We start from the raw sequence: 13,719 nt of genomic DNA on the forward strand, positions 1-13,719 counted from the left end.
AGAGCTATCAACAGTTGTTACAGTGCTGTTAACATAATCAGTCCTGAAGATTTTTCTTCTTTTCTACCTTTGTTGCACAGTAAATAATTAAAATAAATATTAATAACACATTTCATAAGAAGAGTAAGTCTATCCACCGAATGCTGGACCCCCAGGATTTCCCATGCCCTGGGCACCGGCTCCTGCGTTGGCCATTGATCCTCCAAATCCTCCAAAAGGACTGCCTTGTCCCATGCTTTGTGCTGCAGCGTTGGCACCGGAAGCACTCATTCCCATTCCGGGGAATCCACCCTGGCTAACGCTCTGTGAACCTGCGTTGGCCGATGAACCGCTCATTCCCATGCCTCCAGGGAATGCTCCGTGACCCATCGATTGGGAAGCGGCGTTGGCGGATGAACCACTCATGACCATTCCCATACCAGGGAAGCCTCCACCCATTCCCATTCCTTGGGATGCAGCCTGGGCTCCAGCTCCGGATGCTCCCATTCCAAACTGTGGGGCACAGCTTACGATGGCGATGGTACTGGCAAAGATAGCGAACACAGCGAACGATTTCATCTTTGTATCGTTAAACTTAGCAGAAGGTCTTTTAATTGTTTGAACTGTAGACTGCACTGAATCGTAAATGAATGTGATGCTTTGGTTTGAAATCAGCGGCATTTTTATACACACTCAAGTGCAATGCGTTTGTTTTTGATGTGCATTCGCAATCGGTTATTCAGTCTACTTGAGTAATACCCAGACTGTCCTAGTAGATTCGTTATCAATTAATCTCGATTGGGGCAACTTGCAGCAATGGTAGAAAACAAATAACTCTGTCCGCAAGGAATTACAAATGTTGTGAATAATTATTTCATGTTTTTGCTACGCTACTGGCCGTAGATGGATATCAACAGTATAAAATGGATCTTATCATAAACCCGAAATCTTCTCGGCTCCAGAATAGGCGTATGTTGTGTATCGACAATTCAAATTGTTAAATTATATGTGTCAATTGCGTTTCAAACTGATAATTGTATGATGTTCAAAAGTAGTTTTTTACCCTAGCCAGATTTCGAAACAGAGATGAGGAGTCCAGCCGAAAAGGTCACTAGGTCGAATGAGTCATTAAATTAATGTTTAAATAAAAAAAAATTGAAAAAATATCAAACAAAAATCGATTTTTTAGACCACCCTAACATGTAAATTGTCACCCTAATGACAAAATAAAATAAAATATGGGTCTAATATTTTGTGATAAGAAACAAAACTACCAAATTTTATAAAATTCTGAATAACACTATATCGATTTTCTATGGTTTGGATTAGCTGTATTTTAAAATTATTTTAGTATTTCTTTCTATGTTTGGTGCCAGGGGAAAGGGGGGAGAAACAGAATGGATTTAGAATTCATTTCGGATATTCGTTTTTTCTTTCGCCGTCTTGCGTGGAAAAGGGGTTATATGGGGATCGGCATCATATACGACGGAGTGACGTTGACATTGTTGGGTTCCACTGGTTTTTTTTCGATCTGGAGTTTTAATTGGCCACTTGTCTAGGTGGGTCTCCGGATCCATGACTTCGGTTTCGTCGCATGTTGGCCGTTTTTGGTTGAATTCCGAGGAATAGCTGCAGCTAAATTCTGCCAAATTAATATTATTATTTTTTATTTAAATGAACAAAATTTGGTTCCAAGAACCATTCGACCTTTTGTCCCTCTTTGAACGATTCAACCTTTTGTCTCCCTTCTAATTATCTGAGCTTGTTTCCATTCGACTTTGTCTCTCTTTGAATCATTCGATCATTTGTCACCATTCGACGTTTAGTCTATTTGAATTTTGTTGTTCCTCTTTGGGCCATTCGACCTTTTGTCTCTCTTTGGGTTGTTTGACCTTTTATCCCAATGTTGCGACCTTTACTAAGTGTTTCACCAGAGATTCCTGTGATCGTATCGCTGTTTCCGGTAGGTTGAGAATTTCCAGTAAACAGAAACAAAAGTTGTTGAATATTACATCCAAACTGCTGCAACCAGGTCAATCCATCGGTTGTGTAATATAACGTTGCACGATGTACATCGATTTTGCGAACAAAATTACATCCATTGATGTAAAATTGTATCTGCTTTTTGCTATTACATCATTATTTCATTCATCAGCTTGAACTACATTGATCGATATTACATTTTTTTTTTTGCTGTTTAGTCTGCTCCCCAGTAAGTGTATACGTGTTCCGGAATATAAATGTCTATTTTCCAGGCACTCCAGATGCATTCACAGATTTTTACCATAGAGGTAGCTCTAAGACCAGAAGGTCCCGAAGAAACGAGCTCAACTTTTTGGCTCAGCTTTGGTACTATCTTCGGTCCCAAGCTAATCGATTCACCCCTCAAAACATACGAAAATCCACTAACCCCTCATTTTATCTGTCAGTCAAACTTTCATAGCAAATCAAAACAAACATAGTGTAGTACTGGAATTTATACTAGAATGGGGTACGTTAGTCGCTTTGCTTGGGACCAATAGGCTAGTCACGTGGTGAGCCAATTTAAAATCGTTAGTTTCGTATTGATTGTTGTTTTTACTGCAAAACACTTTATTTCACGGATACTACATTTATTGCACTCTACATTAAAACTACAACACTACAGATTAATAGGATGATAAGTAATTGATCTTCCTAGTTTGGTGGCTGGATATGAACTTTGCCGTAAGTCTACAATACTGTCCCTCACGTGGATTTTGGGCTTCAGTTTCTTCCCCATAATGAGTACCATAGAAGATGATGGCAGAGCGTCGAAGAATCAGGAAATGTCCTGTGAATATACGGGACAAAGCGAAGAGCCTTTCCAAGAGAGATTTACGTATTTGGACAGGTACTCACCTGTTGAGCCTGTCAAATAGGCCTTGTACAAATTGTCTCTCTGGAACCTGCTTACAATTCTCCGACCAATCCAAAACACCGATCACCAGTATCAGCCAAGGTTTAAGTCTTCGGAGTACCAGCAACTAATTATAGATTCACCGTCCAGAGCCGATACTGCAAATATAGTCCAAGTGGAGCACCTTCCGACCCACCAAAAAGACAGATACTCACTTTGTGAGCCTGTCTGTAGGCCTTGAATTAAGTATAGGTCGTAGCAACTTCAATTGTTCCAAATGCACCGGTGAAGTCCAAGTCGCACCATCCAAATAGTCGAAAAGCCCCCGAACACCGTCGAGTCGTCAACGGTTAGATTCTGACCTGATGGATTTGCTTTACAATCCAATCTCGATCCAGGTCGAATTAAGTTCCGTCCAGCCGTTCTCCACCACCAAGTCCACGCCGAGAGGAGTGCCGAGAGGAGCAAAAAAAAAAGTAACCAGGTAGGGGTGAAGACTTATTGGAACTTGTTGGCCAGGTACTCACCTTTGTTACTCCTTTCTATACCCTCCTTCAATACAAACGAATAAAGGAAAGCTCACAGGGTCGTTTTATGTTTACTCTCTCTGACACTGCACCTTCTAGCATAAAGAAGAAACATGAACAACATGAACGCTAAAAGGTTCATCAGGGTTGAATCCAACTAGATACATTAGTTTCACCAAATCTAACCTCGGAAAGATTTCAGAAAGCAAGGGGTGGGAAATTCCAGCATTGTGTGAATTTTCATCGTCGAAACACGAATAACTCAGAAATGTGTGAAATTCTAGAAATATCTACTTCTTAATAAATCAACAAAGCTGTAATGTGTTATTTAGAAATCATGCCTCGATACTTGAACATTTATTTTGATGGTTTACAACATACAAAATCCTACGTGATCACGTGTTTTATCTGTTTCCTTTTTACTATACATGTCAACTAACTTATGTGTTTTGTCTTCGTACTATTCTGTTCTTGCATGCTAATTTGTGTTTTAATAATTAGACCAGCGCGACTTACGGTTTTGGTGGTGGGACTGTGGTGGTAGTGATGATGGTGACTTACGGTTTCGGTGGTGATGGTGATGGTGGCTTTCGGTGATGGTGGCTTACGGTGATGGTGGCTTACGGTGGTTTTAGGCGTTATGATGGCGTCCTTGAATGGCTACAAACAATGACCACAGCAATGGTTTCCCTGACCATGCGTCGATCTGACTATAATGGACTTATTGTCTATTGCATCGCCATTTTGATAAAGAACGTGGATCCACAACTTGGACGTCGAGAATTTCCCGCTTCTGCCGTTGTCTCCAAGGGAGTACACGCAGGGTTGATTTCTGGCTCCGGGAATCGTATAGCATTCACGTGTGTCCAAGTTGGGAGTAGAACTGGAAATAAATGTCCGATTTGTGCACAACGGACGGAAAAAGGCCTAGTCAGGCCTATTAAAACAGGCATTAGTCCCAACCACACACATACACCATAATTTCCGCGTCGAATTGGAAATCTTAACCATACAAAACTTTACCTTTTTCCGATCTTCAACGTGTAAGACCCGCTTAACGGAAAGGGACCACGTTGGCTTTGTTTTACACAGAACCCTAAATAAGGTAACACTAACAATTAGTTTATACACTACTAACAAATAACTAACTCTTTACCTTATTACACACTACTAACACTACTATTACACGAAACACTAACTCCCTTACTACACACTACTAACTTTCCTAAAATAAAAGAATTAAATATTACTCAAAAATCACACTTTTCACTTCGGACAACTAACTCGATTTTTAAGAACACGCCCGCACTACTAACTATCTCGAAGTCTTGAGCCAGAAAGAAAGAATTGGTTTTACGGCGGTATCTAGAAGGTTCTTGGGGCTTCCTTTTTTTGACAAAACCAATATTATTCATTCGTGAATCATGTTCCTTTTTTATGCTGCATTTACAGTGTAAGAATAGTGAAAGTCTAATACGGTCGACTACTGAATGAACACCGTCTACTGACACATAGGTGGCAGCACTACTTTGCATAAGGCAAGGTGTTTTTAAAGGAGGTGGTGCACTTGGCGAAGCTAATGCAAATCGATTTAAGAAACCAACGGTTACACCTTGTAAGTCTGTCAAACAGGCCTTGTATGCTGTGTATCTACCGGCTACTAAAACAGTACTTCCAAGCTGACGCCAACCAAGCAATGTCATGGCGTACGTCTTTTATACTCCGAGTCAATGCACCAAGTCGCAATGATGGAGTAATGGCGTATGTCCTTTGTCGGACGAATCAATGCACCAAGTTGTAATGATGGCGTAAGTCCTTTGTCCGTAGACTCAAATATGGTCCTACCGACACCGCGTCGGTTCTCTGGAACAAAATCCTGGTCACGGCATTGAACCATTCGACTTTTGTCCATTCGACCTTTTGTCTCTCTTTGGATCATTCGACCTTTTGTTATAATTCAACGTTTAGTCTATTCTTATTTTTGCTCCTCTTTGGGCCGTTCGACCTTTTCCCTCTCTTTAAAGCCGTTTGAACTTTAGTCCCTTTGAACCATTCGAGCTTTTTCCCCCTTATCATCATTCGACCTTCTGTCCATTCGACCATTTGACTTTTTGTTTATTTGACCTTTTGTACTTTTGACTTTCGTATTGGAAGTATTGGATCTGAGAGTGTATTAAAAGTGCAGTTTATCGGTAGCAGTTTGAGCTGATTGGAAACGTGGAACTGAAGAGGATTGTAGGTCAAGTGGGCCAACATCAGGAGGTTCATAGTGACACTGGGCAATGCCAGTGCGTTTATTCCGATGCACTTCTTCCCGAAGTTAGCAAGGGGAAACGGATTTTCTAAATATCAAGATCAAGGAGATGCTGATTCATTTGGGAGATCAATTGAACTTAAGCTTAGGAATCACGAGGAGGTCGACTAATTACAGATCAAATAATGCCATAAAACTCACATTAAGAAGCTCGAATAGCTTGGTAGCTACAGCTTTTGCTTACTGAGTAGAAGATCGTGGGTTTACGCCCAAGCTCCTTCAAAATAAAACAATTATTTTGGTCGCATTGGTTGCTTAAGCGAATCCTGACTAATCGCTTACCCAACTATCCAACTCCGTAGCATATATGGGGTACAGTCGCTATATTTATAGTCTGGCGGAAAGAATTTCGATCCATCAAAAAGCAGAACCAATTGACCACTTTGTCAAGCAGTTTTGGCGTGACTTTCTACGAGCGATTTCACAAAACTGGTCCAAATAATTTATATTTTTTATGAAACGCACAAATGTTGGCTACTTTTCTCGAGGTACTAGAAGAAAAAATCTCAAAATAATGTTTTATTTCAAAGTTCGAGTGGTAGTAAACGTCATTTTGACTGCTCGAATAAAGTGGTTAATTCAATATATTGTAGAACAACAATTGAAAAGGTACAATCATCTTTTATAAACACAACGTTGATTATTCTTTCCTCGCCAATCGAACGCAAATTACTAGCATCATCGGATAGGGGAAACTGGAAACTTTTCCCAACCCAAAGATGGTGTTAGTTTGCGTAGGCGAGTCTTGAGTCACGAGAAAAGAGTTTTCGAAGTTTTGTTCGCAATAGCTGATGTGCTCTTTTGATGATGATGATGATGATGGTCCCACTTCTTTTATGTTGTTGGTCGTGATTTGCTCGATTGGTTCCGCTATTTGACAGCTCAATTAGCTCCCGAAATTTTATCCACCAGATTATAATATGGGGGCGTCAGAGAGTCGTTAAGTAGATGTTACACCAACAGTATCCTTCTGTTCCCCGTAATGGAGAAGATGGACGTGATCGGTAATGGTAATTGTCATGCTTTCCTTGTTTTGAACTTTGATTGGAGAGCTATTTTAATAGTTTTCCTCATGCAATCAGCATAAGACCGTTAAAGTAGATACATGACAGTATGCAATTTACGAATTACTCCTTTACAAACACAACGCAATTCGACCTTTTGTCCTTTCGACTTTTTGTCCCGTTTTGAATCATTCGATAATGTGTCCATTCGAGCTTTTGTCCCCCTTATCATCATTTGATCTTTTGTCCCTTCGACTTTTTGCCATTCGATGTTTTGTCATTTGACGTTTTCGACGTTTTGTTTTTCGACCATTTGTCCCGCAACCCTTCTGACTACGCCCATGTTGTGACTAAAATAACCTTATTCATTTAGATAAGCTATTTTCCACCCCAATTTGGGAACATGCATAAATGACGTAGGATTTGAGCGGGAAGGGGTGAGTATAAAATTGGTCATACAATGTGCTATGTCATTTATGGCTGCTCCCTTTAAAACCATTTGTTAATTGGATTTCACTTTTGACTTCTATATAAAATCAAAAATTGAACGAATTTCGTCTTTTAAATAACATTATTTGAGTTCATAGATTATGCCGATATCACTCATATTCACAACATTTATAACTCTTGCTTATAAATTCCACCATCTCTCATCTCAAACCCCCCTCCGAGCTTCATTGATAACAAACCAATCGGGAAAACAATCTGTCTGGGGTTTACTCAAATAGATTAAATATCCGATAGGATTAACCAGAGGCCTGCGCTCACACATTAACATCAAATAGATTGCTTTTGAGCGACTATAAAATGGTACGAGATTTCTAGTTAAAGCATCAAAGTCAATCACGACTCAGTGCAATCCACAGTTAACAAACCAAGTGATAGTTTCAAAAGTATAAAAATGAAATTCTTCGCTATTTTCGCTCTTATCGCCAGTGCCATCGCTGCTGTGAGCAAGGTTGTAAATACTCATTTCAGCTAAAACAATGTTTTTCTAAATTATGAAATAATTAGATGCCATGGTCAAATTTTGAATTGGTAGGATACAAGAAGAGGTTGCAAAGAATGTGTTTGACATATTAAACCTGTTTATTTCACTTCATGAGAGTCACAATCACCGATTTTTCACAAACTCACTCACTCACTCACTCACTCACTCAGCGATCAGAAAATCGCTGATTGTGACTCATAGAAAGCAAAATTTACAGGTTTTATGTTTCAAACGCATACTTTGTAACCTCTTCTTGTAAGTTACAAGTAAAACATGACATCATACCATCTTTTGGTTTTATTATTCCGAAAAACATTATTTTAGCTGAAATGAGTATTTGCAACCTTGGCTGTGAGTTGTGCTCCGCAGTTTGGATTCGGAACGTCCGGTGCAGGAGCCCAAGCTGCGTCCCAAGGAATGGGAATGGGAGGCTTTCCTGGCATGGGAGGCGGCATGAGTGCTTCCAACGCTAACGCTGGTGCCCAGAGCACGGGCATGGGAGGATTCCCCGGTATGGGCGGTGGCATGAGTGCTTCGAACGCTAATGCTGGTGCCCAAGGCATGGGCATGGGAGGACCTTTCGGCGGAATGGGATCATCGATGGCGAATGCAGGAGCCCAAGGAATGGGTCAAGGATTCGGTGGATAAGCCTTCGTTGGTTTGGCAGCGACCCCCAGGTGTTCAAATCAGCAACTTCTGTAGAAGCTAGTCATCAAATGAAGTGATAGTAGATAAAAATTAAATCATTAACTTATTTATATATACCGTCTAGAAATCATATTCATTTGTAACAAAACAGACATTAAGAATAATACATATTTTACTTTGGAAAACACTGCTTAAGACAAACATTCTTCGAAATTCCCAAACGAAAAAGATTATAAGTTGATCATAAATTTATTCGTAGTTACTTAGTCCTTTTCTCCGTCATAGACTTTTCCAGTGAAAACATAATTATAAAGAATAAGTATTGAAAGAGTTAGAGGAAGTCTTCAGATAGAGTTAGTCTTATTGTTAATAGTTAATGAAGGAAAAAAGTTTTATTAGATTCACTGTCCGGTCGTGACTCTTTCAGGTTGGACTCACATTATTATAGTTGTTTACTGCGTTGTAAAAATGTGAGTTATTAAAATTTAATTTGAGTGATTGATTACGTTGTTTTCCTTTTAATTCTACTACTATTGCATCATTTTCACTTTCACTAATTCACTCTTACTAATTCACTTTCACTAATTCACTTTCACTATCACTTTAAACTATAACAGATACGTATTTCGTTTACAACTGCAAACTTCTTCAGTGTGACTATGACTAGACACTGTTGAAATTTGCAAGTAGTAAACGAAATACGTATCTGTTATAGTTTAAAGTGATAGTGAAATTAAATAGTGAAAAAGAATTAGTAAAAGTGAATTGAGGTTGAGGCTGGGATTGAACTCGCGAGCTTCTACTTGGAAAGCGGAGACGGTAACCAGTTTTCCACTGATTTCATCTTGTTGTTAAGCTGAACCAGTGTTGTGCAATAATGAATCTAATACGTCATTTATAAAGCATTTACAATGCATGCTATTAAAACATGGACGTATAGTGGTATAAGAGCTATTATGCTGACTGTATTCATCTTCATTCAGCAATATTGTAAATCGATGCAAAGAAATCTAATAATGGAGCTAGAAAACATTTATTAGACGTCTAATAAAGCATGTTATTAAATCAATTGCAAATTACCTTTATTCAGTTTGTTATAAGATCAATCCCAACAAACAATTCAGAGTCACAAATAAGCATATGTATTTAATAAATGCTGTATTACAGTGTACAATTCTGAATAAAATGAGTTGTCGAATTATGTGCTGAAAAAAGCTTATTGAGGTCGATAGATGCACATTTATTCCACTGCTTGCTCTGATCTGATTAATTTTCTTATTAAAAGCTTTATATACGTTGACTGTCTTCCCAATTCAACGCCAGAAGTTTGATCTAATAACAAACTGAATAAGTGTAATTTGCACATACATTGAGATTGACGCTTTAATTCGACTGTTTTCAATTGATAGCATACTTTATTAGACGTCTAATAAATGTTTTCGGCTGATAATCGAAAGGTACATGGTTCGAATCCCATGCAACGACATGTATAAGTATTTAATAAATTTTCTAATATCTGTGTAGTGCGAGCCACGTCACAAATAATGAAAACAATCACTTAAGAAAACACACCATTCCCTGTCCCCGCGTCCCTCTTATTTTCGGGTTAATTTTCCCACAGTTGAATTAATCGTTTAATAAATGTATAATAATGTCTAATTAAACGTTACCTTCATATGAGAATCAAGCGTGTGTACAGAGAGCATCACTGTTTTAAGGAAGCAGTGGTGTCTAATAAACGCTGAATAATCAAAAATATTATCGAATAAGCTCTGTTACAACTCATATAAGTCGAATAACAGCTTCTCGACATACTTTATACAACACCACCAAAAGTTCAATGTGTTGTGGTTGAATAAATTCTCCAGATTTGTGTGAACAAAGCCTGAACAGAAGTTATTTTTAAAAATAATGCAATTATTATTAAGCATATAGTTGAATAAAATCGTCAAGAAGTCATTTCTCCAATAGACGATTGTTTGTTGGGAAACTTCTGGTGTAGAATCGGGAAGACAGTCAAAGCTTATAAAGTAAATTAATCACCTCATTGCAAACAGCGGAATAAAGGTTCATCTATCGATTTCAATGGACGTTTTTCAGCACATAATTCGACAACTCGTTTTATTGGGCATTGCACATTGTATGCTGCAATAAATACAGCATTTATTCAATATATATGCTTATTTGTGACTCTGAATTGTTTGTTTGGTTTGCAATACATACTATTCTTAAATTGTTGTCCTCTGAGCCTTGCATGATTTACAACCAATTTTTAAATAAACATCATCCTTTATTTGGATGACAGTCATATGGATGCTCATCAGTTGATGACGAATTTAACCATAAATCAATCATCAATCCAGTTGAAGTATTGCGGATGTTTTCGTTCAGTGTACTAGAATTTCCCTTAACCGATGATCTTGTTGGTTTGCGTGGGCGTACTTCGGTTCTCGTGTAAAGGAACTTACAACTTTTTTTTACATAAGCTTTGGTGTCGTTTTCAAATGTTACGCAAGATGTAATGTCTAGATAAACATTACTAAAAAATTTATCTGCATAGATCGACTCTCTTCATCGACTTTCTTTTAGTTAATATTTAACTCAACTACAGATACAATTGCTGTTGTACCAATAAGGCATTTGATGAGTAAAAGTTGCCCAAAAATTCAACTAAATCCAGCTAAGAGTGTATAGAATCACAGTAGGCATTGGTTGTCAGGATAAGTTCATTTGTTTACATCATGGCTTCACCGAAGAAAGCACGCTTGAAACGAAAATCCTGGTCTATCTACTCCTGGCAGTTTTCGATCAAATTCTTGAGCAGGAATTTTATACCTCGGTTGACCGGAAGAGTGCCCCGGAAGAATGTAAAATCAAAAAGAAGTCGAAATTCCCCAATAAATTCGAAACTTTCGTTACTTCTGGGACCAGCAAATTTACCAGGAGGAGTGCCTACTGAAGAGACTACTGCCATTTCTGGAGCAGCATGAGGTGGATTGTCTATTCTGGAGCAGCATGAGGTGGATTGTCTATTCTTGTCGAACTTGGCAAGCTTCCACTACTCATATTATCGTTTCAGTTGAAAACCGGAAATCCCACACGCGCCAATTGAATTTACTATCGTTCTGTACGTTAAACATAACGTTGGACATAGTGCGCTGTATTCGCACAATGATGCGCTATTCAGCGCACTATGTCCGACGAACGAGGGTAAAATCGAATGTCGCGTGTAGGTTTTCCGGTGTCCAACTTGAACGACAATATTACACCAAACATTGTTACAGCGATAATGGCGTCACAGTGGTTCCCAAGAAGATGGACCTGGCCATCTCGTTTCGCTTCTAAAATCGATATTTTTGGAAAAAGGTTCAAATCTCCATACATTTTTTTTTGAGTAGCTTTTTGCCCGTAGGAAGGTGGCGCCATGCTGTCAGTAGAGACGAGATTAAAACTGACAGCTTATACCCCGTTCACATTACAGCGTATATCACGTGATATACGGTGTCTTGCAATGAGCACTGGAAATCCTATGTATGCGTGCTCTTTGTAAGACAGACTATATTACGTGATATAGGCTGTAATGTGAACGGGGTATTAAATTAATCCATGTCTCTGCACAATAGACTCAGCACTGACAGCAGTAGAAGAAAACAGACAAGAAACTGAAAAAAAGTGAAAAACTTTCTCTATCGATTTCAAAGCCGACTGGCAGTGCGCCAACTAAACGAATTTCAAATTTTGTATCAGGCTATTGCTCCTAAATACATCCACATGGTTGCGATGTCTACCGTCAACCACACTGATGAATTATTCAATTATTTCGAATTGAATGTGACATTTCATTGCCACCATTGGTTTGCGTTACAGAGTATGGGACCGACTTTACCATATTATTCCATAGATTCCGTGGACATTCATGGACACTGGGAATCCCAGCGACGGAAATCCCTGTATGTTTGTAATGCGTTTACGTCTGGATGAAGAAAAAAAACCCGAAACTCATAAAGTCACCACACGCATTGAACCATTGAAACAGGAAAGCGGCAGTCCTACCAAGCAACGCCGGTCCTGCTAACAGCTGATAACCGGCCTCCATCAAACGTACAGCGGCGATAATTAATCGCAACGAATGTTTGCGGGACTATAAAAGATTGCTGGAACAGAAAGTCAAGCATCATATTCAATTCTACCTCAGAGTCAAAAATTCCCATCAAGTGTTCAAGCTCTAGGCTTCCAATTAATCAAAAAATAAAATGAAGTCATTCGCAGTCTTTGTTCTGATTGCAAGCATCATCGCTTCCGTTAGCTGCGCCCCACAGTTTGGATTCGGATCGTCCGGATCGGCTGCCAACGCTGGCTCCCAAAGCTTTGGCATGGGTGGTGGACATCACGGAGGAGGAATGAGCGGTTCGACATCCAATGCTGCAGCCCAGAGTTTCGGCCAGGGAGGTGGGTTTGGTCACATGGGAGGTGGCATGTCCGGATCGGCTGCTAACGCCGGTTCCCAAAGCTTCGGAATGGGTGGTGGACATCACGGAGGTGGAATGTCCGGTTCGGCGGCCAACGCCGGAGCCCAGAGCTTCGGCCAGGGTGGTGGATTCGGTCACATGGGAGGTGGCATGTCCGGATCGGCGGCAAATGCCGGTGCGCAAGGATTCGGATTTGGCGGATAAATGAGTGTGAGTGCAGAACAGAAGGTTAACTAGAGTGTCGATTTTTTTTTTTCAAAAACACAATTAAAGTATTTTTCATCATATATGTGTCTACTGATCAGTTACTGATGACGTCATTGGCCCCGAAGATGATGCATGCATAATTAAACTGATAAGTCACAATAACATTAAGTAAGTAGCGAATCCGATTTTAAATACAATATAATGACAGCACATGAAAGGAATTATCACTAACCTTTATGTTGCCGATTTTGGGCTCATGTCGTGTGTAGCACTCGATCTTTGTACAGGTTGGTGACGGGCTGTACGAGGGGAAAAGGGAAAATTTAATTTCAGTATAGTAAATCCTTCGTTGGTCATGTGGTAAAATTTATGCAACACATCTTGAATGGAAAGAAATGATGGGCTGGACAGTAATTGGCATGTGCAGAAAAGTGGTGTGGAACTTGTTTTACAGCACAGGTTATTTCAAGGGCTCAATTTAAGAAAAGGCTGCAAGACAATCACACTGCTCGACTCCAAACTTGGATGACTGACGGGTGGCACCCGCCAAGCAAAAGTTTGGTTTTTTATTATAGTCACTTTTATAGGCCATTCGTGACTTATCCGGGGATGGGACATGGACTCGTGACCTTTATCGTGAGAGGCAACATCTACCACAGCATCGATGCTAACCACTACGTCCCCAGCCAACCAAAAGTTGAA

At 39.5% G+C, this 13,719-nt stretch overlaps 2 protein-coding genes across 2 annotated transcripts; one reads left to right on the forward strand and one right to left on the reverse strand.

Moving 5' to 3' along the window:
* LOC135699672 (spidroin-1-like) lies at positions 1 to 602 on the reverse strand. The gene has a single exon (XM_065219964.1). The coding sequence runs from the start codon at positions 556 to 558 to the stop codon at positions 130 to 132; it is 429 nt and encodes a 142-aa protein (XP_065076036.1). The 5' UTR covers positions 559 to 602; the 3' UTR covers positions 1 to 129.
* Positions 603 to 12,505: 11,903 nt separating this feature from the next.
* LOC135699673 (ctenidin-3-like) lies at positions 12,506 to 13,048 on the forward strand. Its single transcript, XM_065219965.1, has one exon. The coding sequence runs from the start codon at positions 12,595 to 12,597 to the stop codon at positions 13,012 to 13,014; it is 420 nt and encodes a 139-aa protein (XP_065076037.1). The 5' UTR covers positions 12,506 to 12,594; the 3' UTR covers positions 13,015 to 13,048.
* Positions 13,049 to 13,719: the final 671 nt, after the last annotated feature.

The sequence above is a fragment of the Ochlerotatus camptorhynchus genome, unplaced genomic scaffold (assembly GCF_037179485.1).
Source record: "Ochlerotatus camptorhynchus isolate MF236.1 unplaced genomic scaffold, CSIRO-AGI_Acam_v1.1 ptg000114l, whole genome shotgun sequence".
NCBI lineage: Eukaryota > Metazoa > Arthropoda > Insecta > Diptera > Culicidae > Ochlerotatus > Ochlerotatus camptorhynchus.